This window comes from Macaca nemestrina, chromosome 7 (assembly GCF_043159975.1).
Source record: "Macaca nemestrina isolate mMacNem1 chromosome 7, mMacNem.hap1, whole genome shotgun sequence".
Taxonomy (NCBI): domain Eukaryota; kingdom Metazoa; phylum Chordata; class Mammalia; order Primates; family Cercopithecidae; genus Macaca; species Macaca nemestrina.
The window spans coordinates 100740478-100761405 of NC_092131.1; the positions used below are offsets into that span (position 1 = coordinate 100740478).

Sequence of the window (20928 nt, forward strand, 5' to 3'; positions counted from 1 at the left end):
GTTTCTGTCAGACAAATAATTTCATTGCACATCTAAAGCCTCCAAAGATAATGTCCTTTATTCTGCTAATTTTCTAGGTGTTCATAGATTCCCCTCCTGTTTGATTACAGATTCTACTAGCAAATGACACCTGCCACAGTAGAACTGCTTAGCATCCTTTACTAATAGGATTATAGCTCACATTTGTGGAGCTCTTGTATATACCAGGCACCATGCTAAGCAGTTCACATTGATAATCCTATTTCTTCTGCTATGATATAAACAGGGTTCCACTCTGTGGCCTAATAGGGGCAGCAACAACTCTGATGACCTGGAAGAACTCAGCCCTGTCACTCTTGCCTTTAGGTGGCTGCTTGGCAGTCCCCAGTGACTTTCTCTAAGGACCCTGAAGCAAGCTTTTCTCCTAAAGTAATTGTACTCGATTTTTCTACGTGCTGCAAATATTTTCTTCCATATCTGTCATTTGTGTTTTAACCTTGATGTTTTCCATCACACAGAGACTTTTGATATTTTTTGGTGCAAAATCTGCTTATCTTTTCCCTTATTATATCTTTTAAGTCTCATGTTAAAGTTTAGAAGACTGTCCCACACCAGAGGTATAAATTTTTTTTGAGTAATTTTGTATATTACTTAAGTATATCTGTAATTAAGTGTATCTTCCCTCTGGAACTAATTTGTATGGACACTGTGAGGTAGAGACCTAACTTACTTTGTGGTTTTTTTTTTTTAGATGGAGTCTTGCTCTGTCGCCCAGGCTGGAGTGCAGTGGTGCGATCTAAGCTTACTGCAACCTCTGCCTCCCAGGTTCATGTGATTCTCCTGCCTCAGCATCCCGAGTAGCTGGGATTACAGACACATGCCACCATGCCTGGCTAATTTTTGTATTTTTAGTAGATACGGGGTTTCGTCATGTTGGCCAGGCAGGTCGAACTCCTGACCTCAAGTAATCCACCTGCCTTGGCCTCCCAAAGTGCTGGCATTACAGGCGTGAGCCATCGCACCTGGCCGAGATCTAGCTTTGACAGCTAGTTGTCTCAAAGTATTGTTTATTAAATAATCCACCTTTTTCCCCACTTAAAACATCCCTCTTACCATATACTAAATTCCTGTAGCCCTGGGTCTGTTTCTGGACTCTCCTGTCTGTCTGACCCCCTCCAGGTCACACCTGAGGTAATGGTGGCATGAGAGTTCTCTGGGAACCTGGCAGGACGTGTGCCTTTTCCCCCTCAGCAGTCCACCCCCACTCATTATCATTCAGAGTAGTCTTAGTGTTCTCACACATTCACTCTCCCAAATGCACTTTAGAACTGTCAAATTCCAAAGTACCAATCTCATTGGAATTATACTGAATTTATCAGCTGATGTGGGGAAAACCAGTATGTGGACAGGAACATGATGTATATCATTGGGTCGACTTACAGAATACTCTTAACAGGTCTTCAGTTGATTCTTAGGTTTTACAAGTAGGCAGTTTTATTGTCTACAAATAATGACAATTATAATTCTTCCTTATTTTCCTCATTTGGCTTGTTGCAGGGGTTAGTAGTGCCGGGACATTGCTGAATAATAGCATGCCCTTGGCTAGTTTCTGACTTTAATGGGAATGCCTGTGGCATTTGACTCTTCAGAATGCCAGTAACTGTTGGTTTCTGAAACAGACCTTTATCTAGATTAGGGTGTTTCTTTCCAGACTTAATTTACTAAGAGTTTTAATAAGGGATGGATTTTAAATCTTACCAAATTATCTTTTCAGCATCTATAGAGCTATCATAAAATTTTCTTTATTAATTGAAGCTGAAATGAAGGCTCCTGCGCAGCCATACTGCCTCCTCATATACTCTACATACCCCTAGTCCCCTGTGCCAGTAACTGAACACCTCTGCAGGATAGACCAAAGGTGAAGCTTTAAGGCCTGCCTGCTAGGCGTGATGCTGAACGCCTTCTCAAGCTGCCCAAGCACATAGGGTCTTGGAGGCTTTCCTTTCCAGAGAAAGAAAGCAGGACCAATCCCCACCCCCTGCCATAATAAGAGCGAGCTCTTGGGGACAGCAGTGTACAGAGCATAGAAGCCAAAGAGGATTCAGGCAGGGTGGAGGACCCCATGCCCCTGCCACCACCCCACAAATCAGTACATAGGCCAAGTGCCTAGTTTGCCAGGGGTCTTGCTACCTGAAGTGACCTATGACCTCTGGCCATGACAATCTCTAGCGAGTCCTTCCTGCCACTCTGCAGCCTCTTAGCCAATGCATGCAGGCCAGGCGGCACTTACAGCAAAGCCATCACAGAAAGCAGCGAGGCCATCAGACTCCTAGGAGAAACAGTGATTCCTTCTACTGCTCCACCCCCATTGCTAACTCTGGGTCCCCATCCCTGTCCTCCCAGAGTCACTCTGATCCTGCTCATCACACCAGGACATGGAGTCTCTACGTAACCACAGGATTCCCTTAGAGCTGGCTGTTGCCCACGGTGACCCTGATGCCAGGCTGTTACCCACTTAGCCTCCCTTACGTCTTCTGTCTGCTTCCACTTCTCCTATATCCCCTTTTGGAAAAAGGATGGGTGCCTGAGCCTGTGCTCAGTTGGGTGTCCACTCACAACCCGAAGCAGAGCCTGGCACTGCCCACTCTGACCAAGGGCCTTCTCTCCCTGATCTCACTGACATCTGCCCTATTTACCCATCACTGGGTTTGTGGGTTGCCCCCAAAACACAGCAGCAGCAATAAACACAAAATGAGGGCAGAGCCCAGTGTGTCACAGTTCTGGGAGGCAGATTGGGATGGGATACCCATGTGGCCTGTCCAACGAACGATCTTCATGTTAAGAGGCCATCTCTGTAAATGAATTTTCTCTTCAGGCCACAAGAAGCCCTAACCCAAGCGGAGGCGAAAGGTAGCAATCTCCATGGGCTCCAAATAGACGTCAGTGCTGTTGGATGGGGAGGCCAGAGGGTACAGCAATGTCAAGGAGGTTGGCTGAAGGAATACCACGTCCAGGCCATGGAAAAGGCTCCCCAGGGCTACCTGTGGAGAGGAGAGAAGGTGCAGGGTTGTGCTGGGTGCCGACACACTAAAGAATGCAGCTGTTCATCTACAATTTGTTAACTCTTTAAGAATCTCAGCCAGGTGCGGTGGCTCACACCTATAATCCCAGCACTTTGGGAGGCAGAGGCAGGTGGATCACCTGAGGTCAGGAGTTTGAGAGCAGCCTGGCCAACATGGTAAAACCCAGTCTCTACTAACAATACAAAAATTAGCTGGGCGTGGTGGCAGGCGCCTGTAATCCCAGCTACTCGGGAGGCTGAGGCAGAAGATCCCTTGAACTGGGAGGTGGGGGTTGCAGTGAGCTGAGATCATGCCACTGCACTCCAGTTCCGGCTGGCCCCTCTCAGCAACACCACAGCTTCTTACACATGAGTGTGCATCCAGTATCATGGGCTTGCTGAGATTTGCTCAACCGTAAAGCCTGCCTACAGATCTCCAGGTAAGAATCGTTCCACTGAGCTGTGAGCTCTGTGAGAACAGTGACCATGTCTTGGTTCACTTCTGAAACACTGGAGCCCAGCAGAGGACCTGGTGCCCGGGGACATTTATCAGTGCTGGCTGATATGAGCTTACAAAGTAACTAACAGGATGGGTTCTGGTTTTCTATTTCTGGTGTTTTCTACTTTGCCTGACAGAGGTCCCTGCTCAGGGAACAACAGTTCTCAAGTGATCTGCCTTGTCTGGAACTTCCCCTGCTAGGCCACGGGAGCTCTGAAAACATGTCCACAGCTTCCCCGCTTCTCTCCAGAAAGCCCTGGAGTGACACTTTCTTCTCCCAGCCTGTCACCGAATCTCAGCCAGTCTTACCAAGCTCACGCCTGCCATTCCCAGGTGTTCTGCTTCCCCACCCTACTCACCTTGCCTTGGCTTGTGGTGCAATTGAAGCCCAAGTTCTTGGCCTCCAGGCCGCAGTCAAAACCCTTGCGGTGTAAGATGAGTGCCATCTCCACTGAGGGCAGGGTGTCCTCCTGGATGACAGACAGTGCCCAAGGAAGTGGGTGCAGGGCTTTCAGAGATTGGAGATGCAGCAGCACCTCTGCCCAAAGGCAGTGCTGGCACAGGGAGGCATGTGGGTAAGAAAAGACCAGAACCTGGTCCTGGAGGTTCAGAGCCGAGTACCTGCTAAGGGGTCTGGACTTTATCCTGGAGGCTAAGGAAGGAGCTGAGCAGGCAAGGACACCATCAGAACTCTGCTCTCAGCGTGTCACACTGAGGGACACTCACCTCAGCCTGCAGCGTACGTAGGTTGAGCAGGTGGAAGTCACAAGGCAGTGAGGAAGCCAGCGGATGAAATGAGCGCAGACCAGGGCCTGGGAGCTGCGTCCTGGCTACAGGCAGAGCGAGCGCCGGGGTGTTCAGGTACATGGAGGTCAGGTGGCTGAGGAGGGATGGGTAGCTGGTAGAGTGGCTATCTTGGACCTGCAAGATTGACCCGAGATATTAGTGAGGGACTGAAGCCAGGCTGAGGGGAGAGGATGAGGCAGGATAAAAGCACACCCAGGTCAGTTCCTTTGGAAAGAGCTTTCCTGGTGTGCCTGGACTCAAGGGTGTGCCTGGCTCCAGGCGAGGTTCCCCTAACCCTTCAAGTGTGGACATTTGCCATCTCACCCAACTCGGAGGGCTATTTCACTACGCCGTTTCTTTTCCACGTTTTAGTTTCTTGTTCACATAACACTATCATGAGCAACCCACTCCCATCAGCCATATCTCCCCTCACACACAGATCCACAGTGCAGGGAGGATGGCAGACAGGCAGACGCAGGCCTCACCATGGAGCACGGGCCTCCAATCCAGAGTGCTCGGGGTAATTCTGTGGCTTCATGCATGACACCACATCCACAGTGCCAGCCGGGCTCTCAGGCCCAGCGCTGCCGGGGCTCTGCCAGCAGTGTTACTCCTTAGCAGCTCACCTGGACGTCAGACTCACAGGCCGGGGCTGAATATTCTGGACTTCTGTCCCTGGCGTCCCCCTCCTTCCAAGCGCCTAGCATCTCTCACTTCCCTCTGCATTCCCAGGTAATGCTAAACCCTCTTCTGTCTCACCTCGGCAGTGTCCTCAAAGCCACCTGCAACTTCTCCAGCCTCTGGCCTAGTTCAAGCAGCCAGCATGTCCTGCCTGAACAGCCTCACACTGTCACCCTCCTCCAGTCTCCCTTCCCACAGGTCCAACCTGCTCCCTACTGTCAGCGTGACATGCTGAGAGCAGAGTTCTGATGGTGTCCCTCCTTGCTCAGCTCCTTCCTTAGCCTCCAGGATAAGGTCCCGACCTCTTAGCAGGCACTCAAGGTGCTCTGCCACCTGCCCTGATCTCCCCCCAGCACTCTAGCCCAGCACCAGCCAAGAGGGCATTCTGCAAGGATGGAAATATGTGACACCACATGGTCTAATACAGCAGCCACTTAGCCACTTGAGGCCACTGAGTACTTGAAGTGTGGCCAGTGGAATAAGAAAGCAAATTTTTTACTTGATTTAGTAGTATTTAAATAGCCACATAGGGCTACTGGCCACCGTACTGGACAGTGTAGTTCCAGTGTAACTAAGGAACTCACTGCTGTTCCCCAGCCTGCTGTCTTTCCTGCCTCCTACCCTGTGCCCTGGTTCACATCTTCAAATCACACCCCCATTCATCAAAGCCACACCTGGGTGACACCTCCTCGACCTCAATCTCCTTAGCCCACATTATTACCTTGCTCCTCGGGATCAGTGAGACAGAGCCCTTTTCTACCTTGCATTTTTATACACATGGCTTCTCTGCCACCCCTACTCACGAGTAAAATCCTGGGAGAGTCAGCACTGTCTGCACTTATGTCCCTCTGGGTCCTCACAGTAAACCAGGTGCTCAATATCTATCTGATGCACGAGTGACTGAGCGGCGGGCTCTGTCACCTGGGCTCCGGCGCAGCTATGCCTTGCTCATACTAGTTCCCCGCTCCCAGAGCCGACCCCTTACCTCTCGGTTACCGCTCCTGCTGCTGTGAAAGATCAAGCCCCTAAACATGGCTGCCAGTTTGGAGAAAAAGTCAGGCTGGTGGGGCAAAGAAAGCCATGAGATGAGCAGGGTTGGAGCACAGGCTTAGAGAATGCTGGGACAGGGCAGAGGAGGGCAGCACAGAGGAAGGTGGGAGATGAACATGAGGGGCACAGGCGACAGGGCGCTGCTGGGAAAGGAAGGTGCCAGGCTGCGTGAGATGGGACACAAAATGCCAGACTGCCTCCCCCAACCCCAGGAATTCAGCCCTACTCTCTCTCCCTTGTCCACCTCTAGCTACGTTCCTCGAGCCCTAGGCTGGACCCCCCAGGCCACCCCCAGGGACTAGCTAGACCTGGCTCCCTGTGTGTCAGCCCCAGGTGTTACCTCGCTGCCCACGGTTCGCCGCTCTAGCAGGAGGCGGAAACGGTTGCAGGTTCTCTTGTTGTCCTTGAGCCCTTGGCCTAGGCCCCTGTTGTCATCCTGCATTAGCCGCCGGTCCAAGATCACCTCCAGCTGGCCTGGGGAAGCAAACAGTGAGTGCTGGCCTGCCCCCACCCCCAAGCAGACACTGACCTTTAGAAGGAGAATCCCAGCCACAGACCCTGAGGGAAAAGCCCAGCTGGAGAGACAGAAGCTGAATCACTCAGGAGAGGAGGTCACGGGTTCCCACAGCTGGGAGGGAACCTGATGAGGGGCTGGTCCTGTGCAGCCTTATTTTGCAGATGAGGAATCATGAGGCCCAGAAAGGGGCAGGCTGGCCCTGGCAGTTTACCCCCAAAGCTCTGGGATTCAGGAGTAGGGACCAGGCCTAGGGGCCCAGGCAGGAAACTGAATCAGGATGGGTTACATACAACGAAATAAACCAGAAACGAAAAACTTTGATCAACAGCCACTGATAGTGTTGCTGCATACCTCCGTAATCTGGGGCAGGTTTGCTCAGGTTGGGCAGGTTTTGTTGTGACTAAAACACAGGCTCTCCTGCCCTTGTTCTACACTGGACAGCCAGACAGCCCCAGCAGGCCAGATCAAACTCTGACTGCCTGTGTGTTAAAAGTAGGGCTATGGAAAGGACAGCCAGATGGCAAGTCAGGCAGAGGCTCATATTAAGTGTCATCTGGGGTTGCCCCAGGAAAAAGAGATGGCACGTGACCACCTTTGCTTTCTTTTCTAGAGTATGCTTGGAGCAGGGGCTCGGTGCATGGCTGATGTGTTGGGGACAGAGGCCCCCGTGTGTGCAGGTGTTGGAGGTGGGTGCAGCTGTTCTTATACAAGATCTCCAGGGAAACCACACCAGCTGCCCTACATTCCACCGGGACATATGGCCCTATTCTCCCTTTCACCTCTCCAGTCCTTACTGACTTGCATAGTTGCTCAGTCTTTTTACCCAGGACAATCACAGAAAGATGTCTGAAAATACTAAAATGGATCCCTTGTATAGAAGACAGTCATTTTTTCATACACCACATCCCAGAGGGGTAGAGGAGAAAATCCAGTCAGGGATATTGGGCTGCTGTTAGGAGTCATGACATAGATGGACCAGGGGCTGCTACTGGCAGAGAAAGGCACACTCCTCCCAGCAGGGAGTCAGGCCCCTGCACTCACCAGCCATCAGACCACGCCTAGCCTTGACTGGGTGCTCTCGACTCAGCCCTTCGCAAGGGCTCTTCCCAGAGATAGATCTCAAGGGCCTCAGATGCTACCAAGTGCAAACTGTTCATTTTGCTCTGAGGATATGGGGGCCACACAGAGATTGCCAACATGACCAGCTGCCCAGGTCTGACTCCAGGCCAGTGCTCCCAATGCCCATTTTGATTCTTAAGAACATCAGTCTTGGCCGGGCACGGTGGCTCACACCTGTAATCCCAGCACTTTGGGAGACTGAGGCAGGCAGATCACAAGGTCAGGAGTTCAAGACCAGCCTGGCCAGCATGGTGAAACCCCATCTCTACTAAAAATACAAAAATTAGCTGGGCATGGTGGTGGGCGCCTGTAATCTCAGCCACTCAGCAGGCTGAGGCAGGAGAATCGCTTCAAACTGGAAGGTGGAGGTTGCAGTGAGCGGAGATCGCACCACTGCACCCCAGCCTAGGCGAAAGAGTGAAACTCCATCTCAAAAAAAAAAAAAGTCAGTCTCTCTTTTAATGATCACTAGTAGGAAAACAGTATCTATTTCTCTCATTTCCTTAATATTTCATAACACTGAGTGCACTTTACAAGCTGTCCCTACTCTCATCCCTGCCCAGAAGAGGGTTGTACACCTCAGCTGAGAATCACTGTTCAATATCCTGATGCTTCTTGCCTTTTTTTTTCAGACTGGGTCTTTCTCTGTCACCAGGCTACACTGCAGTGGCACAATTTGGCTCACTGCAGCCTCCAACTCCCAGGCTCAAGCAATCCTCTCATCTCAAGTCTCCTGAGTAGCTGGGACTATAGGCACGTGCTACCACATCCAGCTAATTTAAAATTTTTTTTTGTAGAGCCTGGGTCTCACTTTGCTGCCCAGGCTGGTCTCAAACTCCTGGCCTTCTGCCTTGGCCTCCCAAAGCGCTGGGATTACAGGAGTGAACCACTGCGCCTAGCTTTGCTTTTTGACATTTTTTTTTCTTTTTTTGGCCCCAAGAGTCATAACCCTGACAGTTCTTCAGGGGATCCAGTAGGACACTCCACCCAGTTGCCTATACTGCTGCCTCCATCAGGGGACAGGGGGACAGCAGGTGCCTGCCTCATGTGCCAAGAGCTCTGAATGGCTCGCCCCCTCTCCAAGCATGGAGGTGATGCAGACCAGAAAGAGGCAAGGGAGGCAAACAGAGAGGGGAGCCCTTGAGGGTGGGGACGGGCTTCTTTTTGTCTGATACCTTCTGCAGAGCTCTGGGCCCTACTCACCATCTTTGAGGCTAGAGACACCCAGGGCCTGGGCAGTGTGCAGTGTGAGGCGCTTATGTGCGTCCTGGATATAGGCCATGACTGGCATGGGATAGAAGTTGGCCTGGAGGGGGAGCTTCTTCAGATACCGTCGGGGCTGCACCTGTGGGGGCAAGGTCAGCAGATCAAGGGCACCAGGTGGGCCCCAAGCAGACCCCAGATGGAAGGAGTCCCTGATCACTCTCGCCTCTTCATTCCTCTTTCTCCATCAGGACAGATCATCCCCCAGGGCCTGTGATAGGGTCAAAAGCACAGTCCAAGTTCTACTCTGTGGGGTCTCCGAGACCCAGGCCCAGGAGTCACCTGAAAGCCATTGAGGTCTGTGAAGAAGATACCCTGGCTGTCGATGTCTGTATGGATGCGCAGGGCCAGCTCCTTGTTGACGTAGTCCCGGATGTCCACCAGGGATGATATGTCCAGAGACAGCCCCTCCACCCCTGGGCACAGGAACAAAGTGGTGGCATGGAGAGGTGTGAGGCTGAACCACAGCTAAGAGGCTGGGCTGGGGGATCAGAGCCGAGCTGGGGAGAGGCTCTGTCCACCCTCCCAAGAAATTCCCAGGGCATTTCTGGATGACTTTTTCTCTAAGAGAATGGAGCATCCCTGTCTCAAATGATATGGAACAGAGGTATGAACAGAGAAGCAGCAGAAGGAAGAACACGCCACAGCTGTAGAGCCCACACCTCCTTCCAGATAATTCCTCATGGGCGGGGCTCACCTGGCAGATTGTAAAGCCGGACCACCTGGTGAACATGCTCGTAGTATGCAACCACCTCTGAGAAGAAAGGGCCTTCAGTGACATGCAGCACAGGGGGCTCCTTGGGGACATAGGGCTGGGGAAAGAGCAGACTGCTATCGAAACTATGGCACAGAGGGCAAAGCAGGGAGGTGCCAGCCCAGGGCTGGGCAAGAGAGCACCTATTCCTAGATACCCCTGGGCTGAACAGGAAAGACAAGGCCCCTGGCAGGCAGCAATAAATCTGTGGGAAGGCCTGTGCCCCCTCCTGCCCTCCCTGCTGGTGAGACCTCCCAGGGCCTGCCAGGTTGTTCAAGGCATATTTAGCATACCTTGGCCTCGCCATCGGGCAGGAAGAGGTAGGCTCCACTCTTGTCTTTGGACGTACGGGTGCCATAGACTAGGAATTCCATGTCCACCTGCTGCTCCTGCTCCTCATCCACCCTTCGGATGCTCTGCCAAAAAACACAGCCCTGACCCCTGGCCCCACACCAGCATGTCAGGCCTGCCTCCTGGGAGGACATGGACTAGCTTCCCCAAGGAGCCACGCCCAGCTTCCCCATGCTGTCAGGCTGGAGCTGAGATGTCCCAGGCCTGGGTCCACTGTGGGTCAGGTGGCAGAATGCTCAAAGGGCCGGGAGGCCACTCTGCACAGTGCCACCACCACACACATCCTGCTCTGGCCCCTGGCCCTTCCCCACCACCCTGGCCTTTTACCTTGAGGAGCCCAGTAAGGCCTGAGAACCAGACCTGCATGTAGCGGTTGCTGAGGGCGAAGTCACTGCTGCCAGAGTCAATGACGCGGAGAGGGAACGCTTCGTGCCTGCTGACAGACAGCTGCCGGCCGTGCAGGTAGACACGCACAGAGGAGGGCAGCGTGCGGTGCCCATCCAGGCCCAGCTGTAGCTGCAGCACACCCAGGCCCAGGGCTGGCAGGCGGACAGGCACAGACACCTGTGGGCACAGGAGGGGTGAGGAAGTGGGGGCATGGCATTCGCCACAGGGGTGCTGGGGCATTTGCTTACTAACAGAGGGCGTGAGCAAGTCCCTGTACCCACTGGGGCCTCTGCCCCACCTCCAAAGTGGAGGTGATATGATTTGCCCTTTCTTCCTCTTCAGACGTTATGATTCTCAAGTGATATTTGAAAAAGTATGAAGTGGTAACCACACATTAAGCTTTCGATATACATCGATTGACTGAATGATGGGGCATTATAACTGCTATTTTTACCATTACTATTACCATACCAACCTTCCCCTTCTTTTCAAGGACAGACTCAAATCCCAAGAGTACCTGTCTGCTGGACAACCCCCTTCCCAGCACACCTGTCCTCAGCCTGGGGAGTAAGCAGGGCCACAAGCAGGAGGGTGGGAAGCTGGCGTCAACAGGCGGGGAGGGGCCCACGATGGGCAGAGGGCCAGGCTCACCTGACAAGCCCGCACCTCACCTGGTAGACATCAGGGACCACCTCGGTGGCAGAGCTCCAGTGTGCGCTGATCTGCACGGCCAGGGGCTGACCCTCCTCCGAAAGGACGCGCACACGGGGCGAGTTGACCAGCAGGGACACCATGCTGAACCGCTCCTGTTCCAGCGGGTTGAATAGCACCACAAACCTGTGCATAGAAGGTGGGCTGACCCAGGAGGCCACTACTTCCGGTCAGGGCAAGCACCCTGCAGTGGTTCAGCACACACTGGGGCAGAGGGGCCTGAGAGCCAGGGAATGGCTCTGCCTCTCTGCACCTGGTGTAGTCCAGCTTACCTGGGCGAGGAATCCAGCTGGATCACCGTGCGCTCTGGCAGGGCGTCGTGACTTAAGCGAGTGTCATCCTGGAATTCAGTGGGCCAGAAGGGAAGAACCATCATGGGCTCAGACTCCTCCCACCCCGCCTGCCCCGGGTGCAGACCAGCAGCTGCACTGGGCACAGAACTCATTCAGGTGGGGAAGGAAAAAGAGGAGTGGCACCCTCATCCAGTAGCTCTTGGGATGCCACCTGCACACACCGGAGGGTCCCCATGCAGACCCAGGAGGGGCTCACCACTTGGAGGAAGGGTGCCTCAGGGTCAAAGTGGTAGGTCTCCTTGTCCCCCAGCACCAGATAGTGAGCTGCATGAATGATGACCTGCTTCAGGTTGACAAGGGAGCGCAGAAGCCTGTGGGTGGTGCAGGAGAGGGAAGGAGAGATGATCATAGGGAAGCCGTCTGCTTTTTCAGCAGGACAAGCCCTAGGCCGACCTATCCCCTGACCACCCAACATCCCTTTGGGACAGTGAGCGGGGGACCTGACAAGGGAGAAGAGAAGGCTCCCACCTGACCCCATAGTCCACCACCACGGCCTCCTTGGCAGTGCCAGTGATGGCGTCGTGATGCTGGAAGAGCCCCAATGTGCGCCGAGCTTCCGTCAGGAGGGTGAAGTCAGACAGCGGGTACCGGCCAGCCAGGCCAGAGTGGCGGGAGTGAGCTGCAGCCAGGCTGTACAGAACCTCTGCCCCCCTGCCCAGAGAGAGAAGTTAGCTGCCAGCCTGCACCACTCCCCAGGGCCCACCCACGCTCTGCCAGTCCAGCCTCCTTCCTTCCCACCCCTTCTCTACCTGCCCTGGCCTCTGGGCCTAGCTATTCCCTTCTGAGCCGATCCAGCCCCTCCTTAAATCCCACAGGCTGACCCTCCCCCTCCAGCCTGGAAGCGGGGACAGGGTCTCACCGTAGGTGGGCTTCCAGGACTCGGTCTAAGCTCTTGTAGAAGGGCCGGGAAGTGTAATAGCCTGTCCAGTAATGATCCTCCCGGTCCGCATAGGAGAAGAAATCCCCGCTCAGCACAGGAAACCCTGGAGGCCGGGCCCCTGGCTCCACCCCTGTCCTCTTGTACAGGGCATCAAAATAGTCAGAAAGAGTGCCAAACTGGGCCTGTGGGAACCCCAAAAACCCACTCCCATCAGTTCTAGAGCCTCCTGGAAATTGTGGCCACAGTGCTGCAGTCAGGGGTGAGGCAGGGGCTCTGGCCTCAGAAGCAGGAACTGTATATCCTGCCATTCTGGACTTAACAGAAGTGGAGGAGCCTGGGAATTAATTCTGACACAAAAGAGGCACTTTGCCCAAGAGTTGGGAAGGAACCCCTGCTTTGGAGTTGGGAACCCAGGGCACGGTCTCACAGGAAGGGGTGGGCTGCAGCACTGCGAGGTCCCCTCCCCAGACAAGTTCCCCTCACACCTGTACATGGAGGTTAGGCCTGCTGTTGAAGAAGTCAAAGAGCCGCTGGTAGTTGAAGAACTGGGCATCCCACTCCTGGGGCTTGTCGTATCGGAAGTCATCTCCAAGAGGCACGAGGAGGACGTTGCTTCGGAACAGCCGGGACTTCTTCCGGTATTGGTCCAGGAGCAGGGCTGCCCTGGGGCAGGAAAAAAACATGGGCCCAACATGAAGTGTCATCAGTAAAAGAGCGCCACGCACAGCCATCCCACCAGCAAGCCCCTGGAAGACATCCCGTCCATCAAGGAGTGGTTCAGCGCAGATGGACACCTCCTGCACATGAATACCAGCCCCAGGGAAATCCAGTGTTCTCTGGGCAGTTCTGACAGCCGGAATGTTGTTTTTTATGCTTAGGCTGTTGAGATCTTTTGGGATCCTTGTTCTGACACTCCCGCCTCATTTTGCCCACAAGTTAGTGATGCAGCACCAGAGTTAAGAGTCTGGATCCCGGAGCCACATCACACCAGCTCCGCAAGTACTAGCTGAGGGACCGTGGGCAAGTAACCTCTCTGAGCCTCCGTGTCTGGCAAAATAAGGATAACATCAGTAGGTACCCATATAATGTTATGAGAATTAAAATGGATTGAATGGGCTGAGCGCAGTGGCTCACGCCTGTAATCCCAGCATTTTGGGTGACCAACGCAGGCGGATCACCCGAGGTCAGGAATTCAAGACCAGCCTGGCCAACATGGTGAAACCCCATATCTACTAAAAATACAAAAATCAGCCAGGTGTGGTGGCGCACACCTGCAATCCCAGCTACTTGGGAGGCTGAGGCAGGAGAACCACTTGAACCCAGGAGGTGGAGGTTGCAGTGAGCCGAAATCACACCACCACACTCCAGCCCGGGGGACAGAAACTCCGTCTCAAAAAATAAAAAATAAATAAAAATTAAATGAATGGAATGAATATTTGTTAAACACTTAGAACAGTGCCTGGTACATAATAGGAACTATACATAAACATTTATTTTCTTTTCATCCAAATTATTGGCAAAATCAGCAGAAAAACAGCCCTGTGGCATATCAGCAGAAGCCCTTTCCTGCTTTAATTGGCATGTTATAAATATCACAACCCAAAGAGTCAACTAATCTACTTAGCGGCGCTGGCCCAGCTTGTACTTTTCTACTTTGTTCTCGTGAGAGGATTCCTCAAATACTACTTTCCCCTAACTTACCAGTCTAGTAAGCCTTTCAAAGGAGAAAATGATTACCTTTCAGGGCCTGTTCTTACAAACCCAGGCCAGCCTCACTGATCACAACTGCCGCTTTAAGAAACATCATGCCTTCATAGCCCTAGACTCTTGCCTGGAATCAGCATTTAGACTTCTGGAAACAAAAGACCACTTTATTTCCCTTTTGGTCACGTGTTTCAACTCTTGGACATCAGGGAGAAATCAGAGCATTGCAACATCAAAACCAGTCCAACTTGTTGTATTCTTAAGGTTCTGACTAAATTGCCGTTTGGATCAACTCTTCACCAACACTTTCGCCTAGGCCCTGATTTCAACAAGAGTGATATCTTTAGGGGTCCCTAAATTTTCTCAAAGGGGACAGGTCTGTTTTCTCAGAGGCTGGAGGCTATCTTGCGGGACTGAATATGGATCTGAACAGGATTCTCGTGGTTGACTTAAAGCCAAGTCAGAACACTGGCACTAAGTGAAGACACAAGAGCCTGAAGTTTGTAAGCTACAATGCCTAACAAGGGAATCATTCACCTCTAAGCTGTCACCTTGCCCTGGCAGTTTGTTAGAGCACCAAAAAGTACTCACATGAGAAAATAAAAGTATTCTGTGAAAGGTGGTTGCTAGAGCCATTCGTTTTTCAGGAGACTTAGTAAGGAGCTGCTGCAGATGCTGTGAGCCTCAACTCACCATCTGAGCCCACCCTCCATGTGGCATGGCCCAGACCAGAGCCAGGCCTCCTGATTCCTCTGTGAAGTGAAAGGGCTGGAAGCAGATACCTCTCTGCCACATTGGCCTCTGTAATGGCCCGGGGTGGCACCTTCCAAGGGCAGTTGATGCGCCCACCAGGCAGGCGTTTGAAATCAAATTGGCAGCAGATCTTGGGATCCGGGCCACAGGTATGGGGGACATCATAGCTGTAGAAGGGCATCATGTGACAGAAGATGTCTGTGCTGGAGTCCGAGTCTGCAGAAGACACACCACGTGGTCAACGCCAGCAGGCAGCCTTTGGATGTCAGGAGGGCAAGGATCTGCTTGGGCAAAAGGCAGCCTTGATAGACCATGAGGCTGTAACTGGACCTAGGGCCGGAGAGAGTGTGTAGGCCAGGGGGAAAGACATAAGGCGCTCCTTCAGGGGATGGGCACACAGGGCACACTGAAGCCCTTGGGACAGCAGGCCCTGTAGAGGCCAGAAGTCAATGTGACCCTCCCCTAACCAGAGGGTGGGACCATTTCTGGCAGTCCACACCAGTGCCTGCAGGTCTGCTCTGAAGAACAGTGGGGGTCTTAGTTCTGATATCCCTGCTCTTCCCCAGTGAAGACTATGCTGCGTTGACCCCCTCTACCCTACCTGGCCTTACCCCATGTCTGCCTCCACATGAACTCTAGGCTGTGGGTGGCAGCAAAGTGCTTCTTGATGGCATAGTGCACTCTCTGAATCAGCATGCTGGTGAGGTTGGCACGGCGCAGCAGGTAAGGCATGGTGGAGCTGTGTCCAAAGGGGTCCACTGCCCAGCCAGAGCGGGGAGTTGTACCTGGGTAGGGCATGGAAGCCAGAGAGGCCCTGAACACACCTCAGGGCCTGGTCTCTCAGCCTCCCAGGTGCTGGGACCCCAGGTCTTGTCTTGGTAGTCAGTGGACAGATTACATCACACCAGGCCCACATGATGGGATCTGTCTAGAAAGGAACCACCCCCTGCTGATCCCTGTGCCTTACAGCCCCCTGCCATAGCACTGTGGGCCCAGTCCAGGGGGCAGACCCCCATGCCTGGACCTGGACTCACCAAGATTTCTCTCCAGCCACTGGTGTCCTTCAATGAGCTGGTCAATCAATGCAAAGTAGTGGGAGTTGGCCTCATCCGGCATCACCCAGCCTCCTGTCGCAATCTCCAGCTGCCCATTTCCCACCAGCCTATAGTTAAGGATTCACACTCAAGATGGAGCAGGACGCTTTGCCCAGTCCTGGCAACAAGAAATTGTCAGGGCCTGTGTGCACTGGCCTCACTGAACCAGTTCTCCCAAGCCCAGGACCAAGAGAACATACACTTGCCCTCCTTTCCTTGCAGCCAACCTCCCTGCTGTTCTGGCCCCGCTTATCTCAGAACCTCTATCTGTTCTTGCCTTCCCTCCCTCCACCATCACTCATCTCTGCCACAGCTCCCTGGGCCTCTCCCTGCCACCTTGGCACCCACAGCTTAAGGTAAGACCCATCCACCCAGCCTAGGGCTCAGACGATGCCCTCCCACGCCTCTCCGCCTAGCACTGGCCTTCGGACTGCCGCTCTCTTTTGGGCATTGATGTTGTCCCACCACTTGGCGAAGAAGGAGACCTCTGCCCAGAGGAAGCGCCGCCGGGGGTCCTCCTGCAGCTTAGACACCATGCTATTGAGGATGTGTTGGGTCTGCTCTGTGTAGTACTTGTCAAAGGTCTTGATCCAGCCTAGGGAGCCAATGTAAGATCCCCTGAGGATGCCACCATCTTCTTCGACATCCCTCCCTTGCACTGGCCATCAGAAATCCCACTCCACACTCCAGCTCCCAGGAGTCTGCGGGGCCCTCACCTGGGTCATTGTGAGAGTGGGGCACCACAAACACCTGCAGGTCTTCAGCATCCCAGTCGTGCGGGTCATAGGAGATGTCGAAACCTTGCCTCCACACGCCACCATCCACATTGTCAAACGGCAACTCCTCCGACACAGTGAGCATCTGCCAGGTGAATTGCAGCTCAGTGCCCCAATTGTGGCCGCTGTACATCCCTGCCAGCTCTGACTCTTACCTGCAGCTCTGGCTTCTGGCCCCGGCCCCCCAAGGCAAACTGGCAGTCCTGGGGGGAGATGGAGAAGAAGCTGGGCCGGGGCTCCGGTGGCACCACCCAGGAGCCATTGACCGTGTAGTAGGGCAGCATGGCAGGCGGGCCCTCTGCATTGGCTGTCAGCTCCAGCACAGAGTCCTTGATATGGCTGATAATCTCATGGTTCTCCTCCAAAAGCTGCTCCAGCTGCTCAATGCGGTTCTGCAGCACAGAAATTTGGCTCTGCCAAAAAACCAAAAAGCAATCACACACAGCTCCTTATGCCACAGGGAGGGTCTCTGCTTGGGGTTCACCAGCTGAGGTCTAACTACAATTCTTCCCTCATCAGTTAAAGCCAGACCATGAGCCTACAGGGATAGATTATACCATTCAGACAAAGGGAGTTGGGCACCTCACCACTGAGGACTACACTCCACTTGGGTTGGGAGAACCTTCACTGTCTAGCCCAGGGCAAAGATTTCCTTTCACATACCTGTTCTCAACAATCAGTGTTGTCTGTGCTGAGAAGGATTTCAGTGGGGCTTAATGGCAAAGAATGCTGCAATCAATTAGCAATGTCTGCCAAGAATTCAAGAGGGGCTGGGCACAGTGGCTCACACCTGTAATCCCAGCACTTTGGGAGGCCAAGGCAGGTGGATCACCTGAGGTCGGGAGTTGAAGACCAACCTGGCCAACATGGCGAAACCTCATCTCTACTAAAAATACAAAAAGTAGCCAGGCATGGTGGCAGGCTCCTGTAGTCCTAGCTACTCAGAGGCTGAGGCAGGAGAATCACTTGAACCAGGGAGGCGGAGGTTGCAGTGAGCCAAGATTGCGCCACTACACTCAAGGCTGGGCGACAGAGCGAGACTCTGCCTCAAAAAGAAAAGAAAAGAATTCAGGAGAACAGAGCGACAATACTCATTGCCATTGACATTTGTTTTCTTCCTTCCTTCCTTTTCGCCATCACTGTTTTTAGCTGAGGTTTCTACAAAACCTGACTATTACTCCTGTCCTGTACTGACATTACCCTCCAGTGGGGTGGTGGGGGGTGTCGGCGGGGCGAGGGGGGCAGGCAATACCTGAACTCAGGTGACTTGTATACAAAGAAATTAGCAACCAGGCACGACTCACCCGGGGGAAGTTCCCACCATTCTGGTGTCGAGTGGGATCATGCTGCACTCGGTCCAGCATGAGGTAGAGCGAGAAGACTGCCACACAGAAGATAGCAGCCCCACACACTGTCACCTGCTTTTTCAGCTTCATACTGGCCTCCACATACACCTGGCAGGAAGGACACCATCTGTACCTCCAGCATGCAAAATCTCCATGGCAGTCTTTCCACCAAATGCCCCAGTGAGTTCCTAAGGGCTGTTCCCAAGGAACACCCATTTGCCTGGCTCTAGTAAAAAGCCAGCTTTGAAATGCCAAAACCCAACACCAGTTGGGGATCCTGACCCAGCCTTGATTTTATTGTCTTGCTGAGACTCAGAGCACAAGTAGCACATCTGGGGCTGGCCCCACCTGGTTCTGGTAGCAGCTCTGCCCCTAGGGTGAAGAGGACGTTCTCCTTTGGCTGGTGCTGTGAAAAATGGGCCCAGGATGAGAGACCCAGCTCTGACTGGAGTGTGCCACACAAGCTCCTGATTACAACAGCTTCCCTGCCTAGATAGGAGGTGCCTGTTCAGGCTCCTCGGCCATGTGCTTCTAGTTTCAGGTGAATAAGCTGGTTTCTATTTTGTTTGATTTAAAAGTTTAGCCATAACCCAAAGAGACTAATAGGAAAGTCTTTCTCAGTGCCCTTTAGGGTCAAACTGGCACTCACCAGCAACAGCGCCTGGCACAAATCCTTTCTCAGAAACACAGAATGCATTTCTTTCTAATAAAGAAGAAAGATGCTTGTGTTTCTAGCATAAAGCAAGCCCTATGTGTTCTCCCTGTTTGTATACTGATTCCTGCAGTGGGAAACTTCCAGCCGCGGTTTGCAGAGCACTTAGGGGACCCCTAGGAAGCCTACAGTGATGCCGAAGGCCCCCTGGGAAGGGAGAGACCGGGTCCAGTGCTCGGTTGCGAGGCAACTTCAGGGGACCCGTGCCCCCAGCCGCCACCGCCCTCAGGCCCCGCTTGCCTGCTGAGGAGGAGGGAGGACGCTAACTGCCGAGCCGAGCGTGGGCGGGACGGCGCTCCGGTGTCCGCTCCGCGGGCCCTGGGGCCGAGGAGCTCTGTCGCCTCTGCGTTGTGCCCTACTTAGCGCGATCTGATTCTGCTCGGGAGCCTTCGGGCAATATTTTTAGCCGTTAGAGACTGGGTCCAGGCCAGTGTGGGTGGAGCTGGGGAGAGAGTTGGATCACAGAGGACAGGCACCTGCCGCCGCGTCTCTGGCCGCCCGCGCGCCGGCCCGGCTGCCTCCCCACCCGCCCCGACTCCGTCGGCCCCGGGGACCGCAGAGACAAGAGCCCGGTCCGGGCCTCAGGCCGCCTCCAGCCCCCTCCCGGCCCCTCTGACGCCGCAGCGCCGATCGCGCTCCCGCCGCCGGAGCCGGAGCCCGGCCTCGGTCGGGGCAGCCAGAGCCCTCCCCCGCGCGCACCCGGCCCGTTACCGTCAGCGCCCGGCCTCCGAGCCGCTCCGGGCGCCGTCGGCCGAGCTGCCGGTCCTCACATGCCCGGGGGGGGCGGCCCGCGCGCAGGCACCGGCGCAGGCAGCGACGCAGGCGAAGGCGGGTGCCCGCCCATCCGTAGCCCTCTGCTCCGCGCGCCTCAGCCGCGCTGCCGCTGGACCCAGGGCCGCCGGCGCGCTCCGCTGCGCCCGCCCCGCGCGGGTCCGCCAGCCTCTGAGGCTGCTAGGCAGAGCAGCGTGCGGGGCGGGGATAACCGCGCCGCCCGCCCCGGCCTGCGTGCGCCGGGCTGAGCTGACAGGAGCTCGGGCTTCCCGGGCCCGCTCCGCTGGGCCGCAGTGCGCAGCCGCAGCAGCCCGGGCCGGGCCTGGCGAGCTGCGAAACCTCAGAAGGGACGCGCGACTGAATTTTTTCGGAATCCTACCTGAGTAAGCACATTGTCGGGCAGTGGTCGAAACGCCAGCCTCCGTCTCGGCAGCCGCCTAGCGGGGTGCGTTCTCCGCGGCCTCACCCCGCTCCGGCCCAGGTAGCCTTAGGTTTCTGTCGTTGCGCCTCTCGGGCAAAGGGGTGCTGCCTCCTGTTGGTACAGCGCGTTCATCGAGTCCCTTTCCTTTCCCTGCCTGCTCTATGTTTCCTGCCAGCGCATGAAAACGACAGACTTTTCTTAGTTGTTTCCCTTTTACTGAGCATCTAGGTTGTTGACAGTTTTTCAGTGTAATCCATACTGCCCTGAACATCTCCATGAATTCCACATTTTTTTTCTTTTTAAGTTATATATAACTTATGATCTGAATGTGATCCCCCAAATTCATGTTGAAATCTAACCCCTCAAGGTGATGATGGTATTAGGAGGTGGGCCTTTGGGGGTGAACAGAGTTTGAAGGGAGAGCTCTCATGAATGGGATTAGTGCCAGTATGAAATGACCCGAGAGTCGGCTCCTTCCACCACATGAGAACACAGCTAGAAGGCACACTATGCACCACAGGCAGGCCCTCACCCGACACTAAATCCGCTTGTGCCTTATCATGGACTTCCCAGCCTCCAGAACTGTGAGAAAATAAATTTCTGTTGTTAATAAACTACCTACTTTATGGTATTTTGTCCTAACAGCCCAAACAGATTAAGACGTTATTTTATGATGAATTTGCAACAATGAAGTTACCCGGGCAAAAGATAAGGACAGAAATGACTGATGACACTATTGCCCCCCAAAAGACTGTACCAGTTTACACCATCAATAACAAACTGTTGGATATTGCTTAAACAATGTTTTAGTTGATTAATCAGATATACAATGCCATCTCATTTTTAAAAATTTTCCTTTAAGTTCTGGGATACATGTGCAGAACATGCAGGTTTGTTACACAGGTATACATGTGCCATGGTGGTTTGCTGCACCCATCAACCCATCATCTAGGTTTTAAG

The 20928-nt window shown here is 53.8% G+C and overlaps 1 protein-coding gene across 4 annotated transcripts; it reads right to left on the reverse strand.

Annotated features, from left to right (window-relative positions):
* Positions 1 to 1438: 1438 nt before the first annotated feature.
* LOC105488288 (mannosidase alpha class 2A member 2) lies at positions 1439 to 20041 on the reverse strand. 4 transcript variants are annotated; one of them, XM_011752194.2, is made up of 25 exons: positions 19927 to 20041; positions 19017 to 19218; positions 18023 to 18172; positions 16874 to 17131; positions 16659 to 16803; positions 16366 to 16537; positions 15883 to 16010; positions 15460 to 15633; positions 14878 to 15064; positions 12877 to 13054; positions 12371 to 12573; positions 11980 to 12162; positions 11708 to 11822; positions 11431 to 11498; positions 11119 to 11284; positions 10388 to 10624; positions 10003 to 10125; positions 9653 to 9767; positions 9238 to 9371; positions 8896 to 9037; positions 6397 to 6530; positions 5992 to 6066; positions 4266 to 4460; positions 3899 to 4009; positions 1439 to 3020 (listed from the first exon to the last, which is right to left on the reverse strand). In XM_011752194.2, exons 3-25 carry the CDS (start codon positions 18152 to 18154, stop codon positions 2868 to 2870), a joined length of 3528 nt encoding a protein of 1175 aa, XP_011750496.2. In that variant the 5' UTR covers positions 18155 to 18172; positions 19017 to 19218; positions 19927 to 20041; the 3' UTR covers positions 1439 to 2867. The 4 variants fall into 4 exon arrangements, with proteins under 4 accessions (XP_011750496.2, XP_011750495.2, XP_011750498.2 ...); XM_011752193.3 differs by lacking the exon at positions 19927 to 20041 and adding an exon at positions 19488 to 19639; XM_011752196.3 differs by lacking the exon at positions 19927 to 20041 and adding an exon at positions 19488 to 19633 and having other exon boundaries at positions 19017 to 19163.
* Between the last annotated feature and the right edge of the window lie 887 nt (positions 20042 to 20928).